Source organism: Lethenteron reissneri, chromosome 44 (assembly GCF_015708825.2).
Source record: "Lethenteron reissneri isolate LAM-NWPU_2019-01 chromosome 44, ASM1570882v1, whole genome shotgun sequence".
NCBI classification, from domain to species: domain Eukaryota; kingdom Metazoa; phylum Chordata; class Hyperoartia; order Petromyzontiformes; family Petromyzontidae; genus Lethenteron; species Lethenteron reissneri.
In genome coordinates, this window is record NC_083822.1 from 12,135,808 (window position 1) to 12,149,804 (window position 13,997).

The 13,997-nt window shown below is 45.7% G+C and overlaps 1 protein-coding gene across 1 annotated transcript in view; it reads left to right on the forward strand.

The window, feature by feature from the left end:
- The window catches only part of LOC133353661 (myosin-4-like), a 44,473-nt gene extending 32,997 nt beyond the window's left edge, over positions 1 to 11,476 (forward strand). Inside the window, exons 33-39 of the mRNA XM_061570083.1 lie at positions 1,159 to 1,362; positions 3,042 to 3,167; positions 3,735 to 3,905; positions 4,666 to 4,770; positions 4,883 to 4,978; positions 5,900 to 6,037; positions 11,341 to 11,476. Coding sequence (XP_061426067.1) covers positions 1,159 to 1,362; positions 3,042 to 3,167; positions 3,735 to 3,905; positions 4,666 to 4,770; positions 4,883 to 4,978; positions 5,900 to 6,037; positions 11,341 to 11,364 — 864 coding nt within the window. The 3' untranslated portion in view covers positions 11,365 to 11,476. The remainder of the gene's footprint in view (positions 1 to 1,158; positions 1,363 to 3,041; positions 3,168 to 3,734; positions 3,906 to 4,665; positions 4,771 to 4,882; positions 4,979 to 5,899; positions 6,038 to 11,340) is intronic.
- Positions 11,477 to 13,997: the final 2,521 nt, after the last annotated feature.

The following is a 13,997-nucleotide window of genomic DNA, read 5'->3' on the forward strand; positions in this document are numbered from 1 at the left end:
GGTTGAACGGCCCTTTGGCGGGCCATGCATTTGCACAAATACAAAGATCCCCCTATAGCCTTAACTTACTGTTGGGGCAAGTACAGTTGCGAGTAGCACCTATGAAGGCAAGGCACTATGGCACACGAGGGGTTGGGTGGTTAACACCACGCCTCGCTGCCTTTGTCTCCCCCAGTGGTGATGATTCCAGACCGCACCAGATACACATTTGAGGTTGAGTCGACCTAGGAACCGGTTCAGAATAATCGTCACTGGTGTTGTGGTGGCCGTGAGCGGGGATTGAACTCGGCTTCGTCGGGTTCGTAGGCTCAGGGCGCTAACCGCTACACTGCCGTTTGCCACCAAAGACAAAGGTTCCCCCGTGTAGCCTTAGCAGACTGTTGGGGCAAGTGCTGTTAGCGAGCAGCACCTATGAAGGTCACGCATTTGCAGACACACACACACAGCTCAAGGTGGCCTGCAAGGTGCCCGAGCAGGGGCAGAAGTGACTGAGGGTGCTAAAATTAGAAACACCGTGGTGGTGTTGTTGTTGCCGGGTACAAAATGTGTTCCTGCATACTAATATAACACATTCCTGCGGAGGGAGCTGGTAGGAACGTTGGGTTGCTCGGTCAATGGCCAGGGTCAAGGGCGGCGTGGTGTATTCCGCAAATATGCCCGACTGTGAGGGGGGGCACAAGCCGGCGTGAGTAGGTTAAACGTTGAGTTTTATAAGGGCACCACGGGGTGACCAGCCTTTCCCTACCCAACCCCACCCCTCCCCCACCCAGCCCCACTCTCCCCACCCAGTCCCTCCCCACCCTCCCCACCCAGCCCCTCCCCACCCTCCCATCCCCACCCAGCCCCACCCTCCCCACCCAGCGCCACCCTCCTCTCCCCTCCCCACCCAGCCCCTTCCCACCCTCCCCTCCTCACCCAGCCCCACCCTCCCCACCCAGCCCCTCCCCACCCTCCCCTCTCCACCCAGCCCCACCCCTCCCATAGCGATGGAGAACCCATGGGGTGCAAGGCTGCAGTCAAGGTTAGAACCACAGCTCTCGTGGGTAGATGCTTCCACTCGCGGTGGCATTATCAACAGCAACAAAAAAGCAACACCGCGCACATTTATCTCAAATTTTTTCCCCCCACCCCTCTCTTTCAAATGTGCCCCGATTCCAGGATCTTCAGGTGCATTTGGACGAGGCGCTGCACGGCAACGAGGACTTGACGGAGCAGAACGCGATGATGCGTCGCCGCAGCGACCTCCTGCAGGCCGAGATCGAGGAGACGCGGAGCGCCCTTGAGCAGACGGAGAAGTCCAGGAGGGTGTCAGAGCAAGAGCTGCTTGCCACCACCGAGCGAGTGCAGCTGCTGCATTCACAGGCAACGACAAAAATGTTAAATGTTTAAAAATCACGCTTTAATTAAATGTACCGTACGAGTAATGGCAGAACTCCACGACTCCAGGAAGTGGCCCCGAAGCTTGCCACAACGTAAGGGGGCTGTGGGCAATTACAGCCAACGTTAGTTGAGCGTGGACAATTAGACCAAAGCCGAAACAAAACATATAAAAAAGATTGTTTAAACATGTTTATTTTTTATTTTTATGATAGAATATTGTATTGTCATCAGTATGACATACGTATACCAAGTTTGCAGTCGATATCACATTGGGAAGTGGGTAAAAATTGAGTTACAAGATTTGAGGATACGACAACAACAGACAGAGTGAGTTAAATAAAAAGCGTGTAATAATACAAATTCGTATAATTCCCGTGATTAATCGTGAAGCTCAAACGGTGGTGCTTGACTGATTGATTCCGGTCTCAAATGACCATGAACACACACAACACACACTCTCTCACTCTCACACACGACTAAATGTGTTTGATGAGTGACACGCAGTACATCTGAATTCTTCCACTGTAATATCAGGCGTGGGGTTTGAAGGGTAAAAACATAACGCGCCATTTCTGTGCACAGGCCCAAGGGGACCCCGCGGGGCGAGTGAATGTGTCGTGAACAAGCGTTGCAGCAAGTCTTGATTTGAGAAATATTATAAGAAATTCGAAAGAGAAATGACCAGAGGGAGAGAAAGAGTGTTTGGGGCCTGTTTTCACTTGCCGCGCTGGTTGAACACAGCATGGATGAGACAAAACAATAAAATCTTAGACAGTGCAGATATTTTAGATATATCAATTTTGTAAAAATATATTTTATACAATACTGTAATCGCGCTTGAAACAAGTATAATGTAGCATTGATCCGTATTATGGACAAGTAATTAAAATATGCCACACTTATAGGAGCCAGGTTCTCATCGTGATGGGAAAAACTGAAGCGTGTAAAGACGCAGTGATTTTTTTCCGTATTGGTGGCGCATTGGAACCGTGGGTTGGCACACTGCGGCGCAAACCCAGTGACCCCAACTCGATTGCTGCCCATTTGTGGCGATTTGATATCTGAACCGGGACTGGGCAGTCCTCCCAAATTCGCCAGCCCGTGCTAATCAGTGTGACGGTGGCGGTGGTGGAGTGATCACAGAGCGCCCTGAATGAGTTGGCATGGGGAAGGGGGGGGGGGGCTTAATCCAGCATTGGATTGACAGATGGCTGTAAGTCAACAACAACAACAATAATACTGTGAATTAGCTCAATGGTAGATATATGTTTTAATACACAGGCTTGTAGTCCTGGTTTATCGGTGACGTGAGTTATTGTAGGTTCGGCATCCTGTATGTACCGTTAATACTTTGTACGATGAATCTAAACATGTTTGCAAAAAAAGCGTTTTTCAAAATATACGATACAAAGAATTCCAAGTTAATATGTAGAATACTTAACACGTTTATCGATAACTTTGTGGCCTTTAAATGAAAACTATATAATAGATGACATTTTCGTCAATGGGTTCAAAGGGCATAGTGATGGAGTGGTTAAGAGTTGTGGCTCGATCAGAATAAAAAAAAAGGTTTCTTGATGAACAATTTTTTTTATTGTGAATAATAATTATTGACATGTGCATATACAAACATGTGCCGTCACGTCGTTCTTTTTTTTCAGAATATGTGTTTGATAAATTCGAAGAAAAAACTAGAAAGCGACCTTTTCCAACTTCAGTCTGAGGCTGAGGAAGCGCTCCTGGAGTCGAGAAGCTCGGAGGAGAAGGCCAAGAAGGCCATCACTGACGTGAGCAACCGCATCGCTCCGTTCAATGTTGAACGTTCCGCTGGGGGCAGAGCAAACTCCACTGATACCGTTGCCCACGAAACAACATCACGTGATACGAACGTCCACGTTACGAGTCCGATTGGCACGGTCGGCTACGTGCGGTGCGAAAGAAGTCCATTTAACACGTAGGAGGCTTTCGCGACCAATATTATTCATAATCAACGTTTTTGGGTTTAGATAGCGTTATTTATAAATGTGTTACAATTTGAGTACGACGTTTCGCTGGTAATTGCATCCAGCATCATCGGGCAATTCGCCAGAATGGTAAATTGTAAATGTTGTGGTTTCACGCTTCAACACACCGGTGGGCTAAAGCAGTGAACTATTTGTCTTTTGTCAACGTGACACTTTTTTGCTGATTGGCCGTGTCGGGTGGTGGAGGGTTACGACACATTTATAAATAACGCGATCTAAACCCAAAAACGTTGATTATGAAAGAAGTCCACCATACGCACGCGAGCATTCTCGCGATGTCAGTGTCTTTATTAAGTCGCGTCGTGACGAATTGCCGTCCCGTTTGGCCAGGCCGCCATGATGGCAGAGGAACTGAAGAAGGAGCAGGACACGAGCGCCCATCTCGAGAGGATGAAGAAGAACATGGAGCAGACGGTGAAGGATCTGCAGCACAGGCTGGACGAGGCCGAGCAGATCGCGATGAAGGGCGGCAAGAAGCACATTCAGAAGCTCGAGGCCAGGGTAATTATCCCGTCGGATGTGTTAGCGTACTGCTGGGGGATGGAGCAATGGCGCAGTGGTCGGTACACTGCGCTACAAACCTAGTGACCTGGGTTCGATCGCTGTTTCACTGATGACATCCAGGATGAGTGATATTCAAGCCAGTCCTGGATTCCTTCCTTCACTAACCCGTATTGACCAGCGTGGTGAAGTATGGCCAAACTACCCCCGTGACAACGCAGTGTCGAGAGGAATATCTGCAGTAGTGGATTGATAAAAGACCAACACTATAAAACTGGAACTAATGTTAGTCGATATCCATCTCTGTATCTCATTATGTACATTAAATTACCGAGATAGAGGATTTAATCGCTACTGGGTTCAAATGCCAAGCAGAGTTGACTCAGTCCGTCACGCATCTGCGATAAGTGACTCCACATTTTGTGGGAAGTCACCAGTCGTCATCCTCTACTGACACTTGGTTGAGTACTGTCAGAGGAATTTGGAATTTTCAGAAATAGTTGATACCCAACTTCAGAGATTCCTCTGATAGTGCTTTGGCCTTTTGGACTGGTGATGCATGACTCTTTCTCTTCACGAAATCTGCAGCCAGTGGTCTTTCCATTTCCTCTTTGTACATTGCTGCATCTTTAAACCGAGATAGATTCCATGCCATGTGACACGCCACTCATGTCTAAGTCAGTGTATTTCTGTAAGGGAGGCATATGCTTGTTTGAAATAAACACACCAAGGCAGCACCGATACAATTTATGTTTCCCAGGTGCACGAGTTGGAGGCTGAAGTTGACGCTGGACAAAGACGGAATTCTGAAGCCGTCAAGGGGACACGAAAGTACGAATCCAAAATCAAGGAACTCTCCTTTCAGGTAACTGCTGTGAGCAGTATTGCGATAAACGCAACAATAGACATTTACCATGATGTATTCTCATAGATTTTAAGCATTGCTTGAGTTCAAGGGTGCTGCGATATATCCACAGGCTGAAGAAGACCGTAAGAATTTGCTGCGTCTGCAGGATCTGGTTGACAAGCTACAGCTTAAAGTCAAAGCTTATAAGAGACATTCAGAGGAAGCTGTGAGTTGTAACAATGCCCAGACAGATCACTTCTACTGGGGCTCCACCGAACACAGTTACAATGTTGCACTTTGACAAAAAACGTTTATTCATAATATATGTTTTTGGGTGAGATCGCATTATTTATAAATGTGTCGTAACCCTCCACCACCCGACACGGCCAAACAGTAAAACATGTGTCACGGTTTCAAAGAACAAATTGATTGACTTCTTTAGCCCACCGGTGTGCTGAAGAGAGAATCAACAGCATTTTAAAATTTGAGTAGTACGACGTTTCGCTGATAATTACAATCAGCTTCATCGGGCAAGATTGGTGAAGCTCTCCTGTTGCTTCCGGTCTTAAATAGAGCAGCATCAGGGTGACGTCATCATTTAATTCAATTCAATCTGTCGAAGGTTATCCTTCGACACTGGCCAGACAGACATGCGACCAGCCGATAGACTAACCGTGGCTCTGCCGATTTACCCGACACGCTGCGTTTACAAATCACCACGGGTGAAATAAATAATTTAAACTGGAAATAAAAATGTACAGTACTTAAAAAAGTGCTAAATATAACAAACATAGGCGTAAATCCTTCACTCAAGAGGAATCAACATGTGATGTTCAACAGGTTATTAATCAGTCTGGGATGTTATATTAAATTCACACTATTTACAGAGCAATTGCATTTCACTTAGGACATTAAAAACAGCTATTCGATCTGGCAGACGCAGTGGTTTCAATTTCAAAAAATGACAGCCACCAAAGCGTTAGTGGCTGCTGTGAGACATCACAAGCGTCGGTATTTAATTTACTATCTTCAATTCCATGCTCCGGTGAAATGTGATCTTGGACGTGTAGCCCTAAAATGTTAAGGCCCCATAAACCCCACAATCTTTGGTCGTTGTAAAAGCTGCATCCCATCGTCCGCGGTGCAGGAGGAGCAAGCAAATGTGAGCCTGTCAAAGTATCGCACCCTGCAGCACGAGCTGGATGAGGCTCAGGAGAGAGCTGACGTCGCCGAGTCTCAGGTCAACAAGCTGAGGGCCAAGTCTCGTGATGTGGCCAGTCAAAAGGTAAAAAAATTAACCCGTAAAAACAAACTTTTTCACTATAAATCCTTTATATGCGTGGCATCGGGGCGGCTAGAGTCCTCTCGTCCTCTGGCTTGAGATGGCTGCCACCTATGGGTCAGATAATTGTCTGCCACCATTAAGCAATTGGTAATTAAATATTGAATTTTTTTTCCCTAAACAGTGTACAATTTTTGAATTTTTTTTCACGAAAATTAATTGTCACGCACAACGAGTCTGTGTGCAAAATGTCAGCTCGATTGGATCACGGGAAGTGGGTTAAAAAACGACCGATAGATTTGAACGGTCGTAAGCAAGCAAGCAAGCACGCAAGCAAGCAAGCAAGTGAACTTAATATAAAGGATTTTAAAAAGGCTTGGCCTCGCAAATTGACTCACTGAGGCAGGCCGGCTGCTGGTGTGAAGGGGTTCAAGAGAGAGCCTGAGAGGTGGGATCGAAGCAGCAAACCTCTGGATTACAAGCACAGGCTGCTAACTATTTCACTTCGGCAGTATCCCGATTACAAAGTACGAGAAAGTACTTTGTGCAGAAAAACGACCACGTCCATAACAGATCGACACAGCCAACTCGTAAAGAAGACCACGTGTTCAGACAGAGACTTCCCCCTATTCCCACGAATTAACAACTGGTTAATGGACGTCATCGTCACTAACTCAGTGCCAATGTTGAGAGAGAATAAAAATGTTCACGCAAATACAGATTTCACATTGCAACTATTCACTTGTGATCATGTTGTTGTTTACATGTTGTTAGGTCCTTAACGCAAACAGTTCTTCATACAATTGAGCTTGCGTAAATATTGACGTCAATCTGTTGACATGTTTACTTCATCAAAAGTGCACCGGGCAGTTTTCAGGCAATTGCCTGTCGTTTTTATTGGAACAGACAAAGTGCTTTTGGGAAGGAATCAAATTCTGTCAACTCGAGTTGTGTTATTTTTTTTAAACAATACCAGAACACGTCAAAAGAAAGTGGGAAAAATTCTGCTGCTGATAATGCACCACGTGATGGGCTCAGTAGTGGCGTGTGCAGAGTAAATGTAGAGGTGGAAGTGCGGCGTGGAAGGGCATGTCGGTATCACACAAGCTTCGCAGAGACTCGACACCGCACATTAAAATACGAGCATCTTGCCAGGACCCAGAGCAGTTGTTAAAACATCGGTGACACCACACAAAGACTTTAAAAAGTATACTCGTTGGTTCTTTCGGTAAAGTCACGTAGGTAGAAATAAAATAAATAAAACAAATCACGACGTTTCGATCGCAACACAAGCGAACTTCATCAGGTGGGACAACCACAGCAAGAAAATACTGAAGTCGGCGCAAAAGTGTAAACAAGCCAGCTAAGATTTGTTTTACAAAAAGGTTGTTACATTGATTGCTATGAAAATGGGTGCCATGGTGGCGAAATGTTAACCACCTCGCCTGGTATACAGGAGGCCGTGGGTGCGATCCCGACCCTGACACCTGCTGTATATTTGGAGTTGGCATGTTCTCCCCGTGGTGGCGTAGATTTTTCTCAGGGTCCTCTGGGTTTTTCCTCGACATTTAGAAACATGCTTTGAGAGTATTTGGCTGCTATACATTTCCACACGATAAGCCACTTCGTTGAGCTATCACTTGTGGCCAGGTCGCTACTGAAAAATATCTAAAAAGCTGAGTCGGCCTTACTGAGTCAAATTAATATAGTTTGTTTTATAGCTTAATAGTTCTTGAGCAACATGTGTCTGTAAATCAAGGGGTTTAAAGCTTTGAATAGGTAAATAAACAAATAACATTTTAACTCTGAAGGAAATGCTTCGATGGGTGAAACTTAAAAAGAGGACATCTGAGACGGTGAGCAGAGAGAGCAGCTGCAGGCACTTTGCCTGAACCCATTCCTCACGACCCATCAGCCACGTGACGTTGATGAAGTCAGCACAGAGAAAGACGTGGTTAAGCGCGGCCTTGAAAATAAACTTGCTTATGTCACTGCTGGAAGAAGGGCGTCAACGAGAGGGAGCCATAGAGAGCCCCTATTCGAGGGTGCTTTGCCTACTCTTCCGTGCTGGACAGACGACTTGAAAGCGGCGCCACAGTGGCTAGGAGATGTTAACTACCTCGCCTGGTATACAGGAGGTCGTGGCTTCAATCCCGACCCTGACGCCTGCTGCTGTATATTGGCAGTCTGCGTCTCTTTCTCTCTCTCTCAACGTGCATTTAGAGTATTTGGCTGCTATACATTTCCACATGATAAGCCACTACGTTGACCTATCACGTGTGGCCAGTTCGCTTCTGAAAAAGAAAAGTACGTACGCATGAAAGGGGGGGGGGGGGGGGGGGTGAAGCCTCGATAATAATTTGTCTACATTGGCCTCAAATAAGTTAGATAGTTTGGCAGTGGACTATCTGTTTGCTTAAACACGTTAATATTATTAATCCTTGATCGTTTCTACGCGGATTCAATATCGGCCGTTCTATAGGATTTGGGGGGGGGTCAAGTTTTGACAGATTTTGCGTACCTACTAAATGGATGGCCCCTTACCTGGTAAAATACAAAAAACTTAGAGATGAGAGCACCCACACTTCACGCGAACTGCCACTCAACGAACTAGCTTGGTAATGTCTCATTCTTCACCTGAGGACGGCTGCTTGCGTTGTGGCCGAAACGTCGTGAGAATTATTTTATTTTATTATGTTTTATTTTTATTATTTTATTGCTTCCCTTCTACGTGACTTTACCGAATGAACCAAGAAGATGCGGTGTACCTATTTATACTGCTGCGTGGACAGAGACGTGCTAAGAAATTAAGAGATTTACCCCGTTGTTTAAACTGCTGAGATGGGACAGGCAAACTCTGGTTTACAGGTCAAGTGTGCGAACCATCACCCGACAGCAGCGTCCCTTGTAAACGGGAAACAACGAAGTCCACGTACGCACAATATTCTTTAGCGCGTTGTATTCACATAGCGCTTCTGATTAGCGTTTGACAAATCGTTATTGCTTGGCAGTGGTGGTGCGGGCCCCTTCGGGAGGCTCTAAGTAGATTTTCTTTTTTGGTGCCTGCCCTTACACGCTGTGTGTGTTTTTTTTTATAAACCCTCGTCACACGACAGAATAGATGCAGGCAAGAGATGGAGATGCGGTGAGCTGAGAGGAGAGATACGGATGAGGACGATGTAGAGCAGTGACACATGGAGTTAGATGAGAGTTGAGATTACCGGCAAAATAACGACGAGAGATTTGATTGTTATGAGAATCATCTATGCATGTGTAGTATCAGGAGTCGAATTCGAGCTGATATTTGGTTCGGCAATTTTTTTTTTTCTTGAATGGCTTTAAGGCTCGAAGCGTTTGCTTCATTTGCATTTGTCGAGCGCAGCGTTATTCACTAATTGCAAAGGAGGGCTACTTTCACCGATAAGACATCATCAGCGCGAGGTGCTACCACACGTTTGAAACCATTGGGGGTTTGCCAGCAGTGCGATTACGGTGATGGCTGGGGGGGGGTGTTGTCACTCTGTGTCGATTGTCGGGGTGGGAGCTATGAACCTGGCGGCCCGAGTTCGATTCACGCTCACGGTCAACACCAGTGACGATTATCTGAACCAGTCCTGGGCCTCCCCTAGGTCGACTCGGCCTCAAATGAGTATCTTGTTGCGATGTGTAAACATCGCACTAGGGAGACAAAGGCGGTCGAGCGTGGTGCTGGCCATCCACCCTCTCGTGTACCGTTCCGGCCTTCATGGGTGCTCGCTAACAGCACTTGTCCCTACAGTCTGTTACAGGCTATACGGGGGATCTTTGTCTTTATTGTCGGGGTGCCACGTGTCAGGGGCCGCACTAAAGGCCTCCAGGGGCCGTCAGTGACCCGCGGGGCCTTGCAGCGGAGAACGCCGCTTGAGCATCACCACTGATCCTCACTTGATAGGCAAATGACCCGGTTACCTGTGGCCAACGAAGTAATGTATCCTGATATAATCTATATATATGTCTTTTAATGGAACATATCTTTGAATGGTAAGCACACCTCATGACACGCAAAGTTGTGAGAGCTCCATATGATGATGGTAACAACGGCATTTTCAGTTGAAATAGTTCAACAGTTTAGAGAAGTTTACATTTTGTTGATGGCATATGGTTTTGGATAACCGCAAGCTAATATTTGACAGGAATTATATTACAAAATACATTTGTAATGTTACTTGTGATAACAAAAAACACAAGACAAACAAGTATATTTGTTTTTATATTTTATTGAAATCAGGTCAAAGCATCAGAGATTCATGGTTGAATGAATAAGAAATTGCACAATCCACAGACATCCAATATTCATGTAAGAGGTTCTTTAGCATTATAACATTTACAATAGAATGTTGATCAGTTATTGTGGTGTTATCGATGTAGGGCACGGTTAATGACTTTCATGATAAACACATTGCTGATTTGAATTACATGTACTGACATGAATCCACTCTATCCAATTACAGAGTTTAGAGAAGAAGTTGATGAATGGCCCTAACCAGGGAGTTAAGAGACAGAAAAGGGATTAAACAACCGTGTCGTTCTTCTTGGTTCTTTCGGTAAAGTCACGTAATTATATTACAAAATACATTTGTAATGTTACTTGTGAATTACGTGACTTTACCGAAAGAACCAAGAAGATGAATCCCTGCAGTCACGAAAGCTTTAAATCGAAATTTAACCGTGTCGTTTGTTCAATAACTTTTTGGAAAATCTGTCCAACATTTTCAAGTATCATCAGTTGTCACGATCTACCTACTGTTGGGCGAAGTCCCTTTGCCGTGCCGTTGCCATGTCTAAGTTTTATTTGCGTCCCATCGAACCCCCCCCCACCTCCTTTGACTGACGCTCTCTTCTCAGTCTTGAACCAACAGCCAAAGGACCTTGCGTTATCTTCTTGGTTCTTTCGGTAAAGTCACGTAGAATGGAAATAATAAATAATAAAAATAAAACATAATAAAATAATTCTCACGACGTTTCGGCCACAACACAAGCAGCCGTCTTCACCTGATTTATTTTGTTTTATTTTTATTATTTTAATATTTCCATTCTACGTGACTTTACCGAAAAAACCAAGAAGATGAATCCCTGCAGTCACGAAAGCTTTAAATCGAGAGCTTGCGTTAGATTTCATCTCAATTATTCCAGCGCGGAGTGGCGTTTTTGTTGGTGTTGCCTCAGGGAAACCCCCTGATAGCAGTTCTCTCGCCCCCCGAGAGGCGCTATGTTGTTACCGATGTCCAATTGATTTTAACGCGTGTCTTTTGTGTGTGTGTTTTTAGGTGAGAGGTGATGCTGAAGAATAAAAACAGCGCATGTATTGAACTGTACCCATTGTTATTATTGCATACCTACTACATTTATGTTCTCAAAGAATGCAGATATGCAGTACTTTGGTGTGAGAGGTACAGTCATAAATAATAATAAAATGAATCAATAAAAACACTGAAAACTGAACGGTTTCTTACTTTTTTTCATCTTATATTACTCAACAGAACTCAGTTGCACAGCTGCAGGGGGGATGTGTTTTGCACTTATCAAAGGCAGTTTGACATAGCTCAGTGTGTGCCTAATTACGTTCAAAAGTTAACCACATTGATCACTCATTATTCACGCGATTGGCCTCTGAAGGCCCACGCTGCCTTCGGGCAGTGCAGAGCTCGTGTCTGGCACTTCCACTCAACAAGACAAAGATCCGTCCTGTAGCCTGAGCAGCCTGTGAGGGCAGGCGCACAGCACAAGAGGGGTGTTAACACCGTGCCCCGCCGCCTTTGTCTCTCCAGTGGCGATGTTTACACATCACACCAGGTGCTCGTTTGAGGCTGAGTCGACCTAGGGGGGGCAGGGGTTCAGATAATCGTCACTGGTGTCGGCCGTGAGCGGGAATCGAACTCGGGTCTCCGGGTTCGTAGCGCAGCGCGCCGGCCACTACACTACCGCTCCCCACAATGCAGTGCGGGCAGGTAGTCACATTCAAATGTCCCAAATGTTCATTGCATCTGCAATCCTATTTGTGTTTCTGACCACGTATGTGTGTTGAACTTCTTTCGCACCGTACGTAGCCCACCGTGCTAATAGGAGGTACGGGGAAGGACAACAAACGCAGTTTTAAAGAAATTTGTTTTTTTTTGTATCTAGATTTAAAAGTGCACAGCTGTAGTCTCTTCCTAATATCGGAAGGAAGAGCGTTCCGGACGGCCGCAGAAGCGCATCTGAAAGAGCCGCGTGATGCGGCGACCGTCTTTGTCCGATGGCCAGCCTTGTAACAGAAACATCCACGTATGTTCCCCGTGCGAATGCGGTGTGAGCAGTCTCGTGCCGTGAGAGGCGGCAGCGAGACGGGTGCATGGATACATTGCCTCTTGAGTGGCGTCGAGATGGGAACACCGTTTTAAGAAGGGCGGAAAAACAACACCTCTGCATCGTAGGGAAATTACTGATCAAGGTTTGTATGACGCTTCAAATGCCTCAGCAACTCAAAGCACCTTACACCTCATCTCGTCCCAACCCTTGCCGTGCTCTGCTGCAGTCTCGCCATGGGGCCCCCAGTGGCAGGAGGCCCTGTGCGGCACAAGGTGGAACCCTTTAGTGTCTCAGGATTTTGTTGGGCAATTCCGAAAATAGTGCCCGAAGGTCCTGTGACACCGTTTCCAAGAGGTGGGCCCATTGCGCCTCTGATGTCGTGCCACAGTGATTTGTGCACTCCACTATATCCCCAGCCACAGCTGACATCGGCAGTGAGTGATACATATTTTTGTTTCTTTCATCATTGCCAAGCACGGCTAAGATGAACGTCGAGTGATAACCGAACTGGTCCCGGTGTCCCGTTTCACCAAACCGCACTGACCGGCGTGGAAAAGTGTGGTCTGCAACCTCCATGAATACCACTGTGGGGAGCCCTCAAACAGCATTGGCTGGACAGAGACCTCCAAATTATTACTACGATTTTAATTTCGACAGTTCCCCCCCCCCCCTCCGCTTAAGATTGCATTCATTTCAGTGGTTCTCTCCCGACTTAACAATGCATCGTATTAGCAGCAATTTATTGACACAAAGCCCAACGTGTGATTTCTAGCCGAGGAAATGCGCCGTACATTTTGACCAGGTTCGGGAAGGAACGTTTGTTCAAGTCATCTTGCAAATTCGCTTGCATGTGCTGTCCCTCTTCACCCCCTCCTCGTGACAGCGACACGTGTGACTTTGCTGGACTCCGTGAGTGACAGATGCCCCACGTGGCCCTCATTCAACATGTCAAGCTGTCATGCTCCATGTTAAGTCCTCTAATCGTGGAATGTTAAGTTTTAACGGCTGAAAGGAGATCAACAAAAATCTTGAAAGGTGTTCAAAGTAATCCACAATAATATATGCACATTGGTATTGTTTTTTTTTTACAGATACTGATTTTATTAACAGATGCTTATTACAGATTCTCTCTAACTCTGTGCACATCCTGTATACATAAAGCATCGTCTTCAAAATGTCACGTTCACATTTACACTTTCCACTGGCTTGGTTATATGTTGAGAAACGATGCGCTCACAGACATTATAACCCAATAAATGTCACCAAGTATTTTTTATTCGGCTTCCCTTATTCATATTTGCACGATGAACAGCACAAATTATACAGAGTCTTCTTCAATAGTTGTATTGTCACACAGCCCCATGCTAGCGACAAAAACTTCACCCTGAATATAGTTCACGTTAAATCTGAAATCATAGCGACTACTCGGGCTCTCAGGAAGACACTCAGTGGACAGGCATCAGACCAACACTGAATTGCACGCAATTAAGATTGTAAAAAAAAACCGCGATAACCCCTGCGATTCAAAACCTTTGCTTTACAGAACAATATCAGAGAACTCGCCCGAAGTCGATTTAAGCGAGAAAGCCACCTTAGAATGTTAACGCCGCCACCACGAAAACGTTGAGGACTTCAT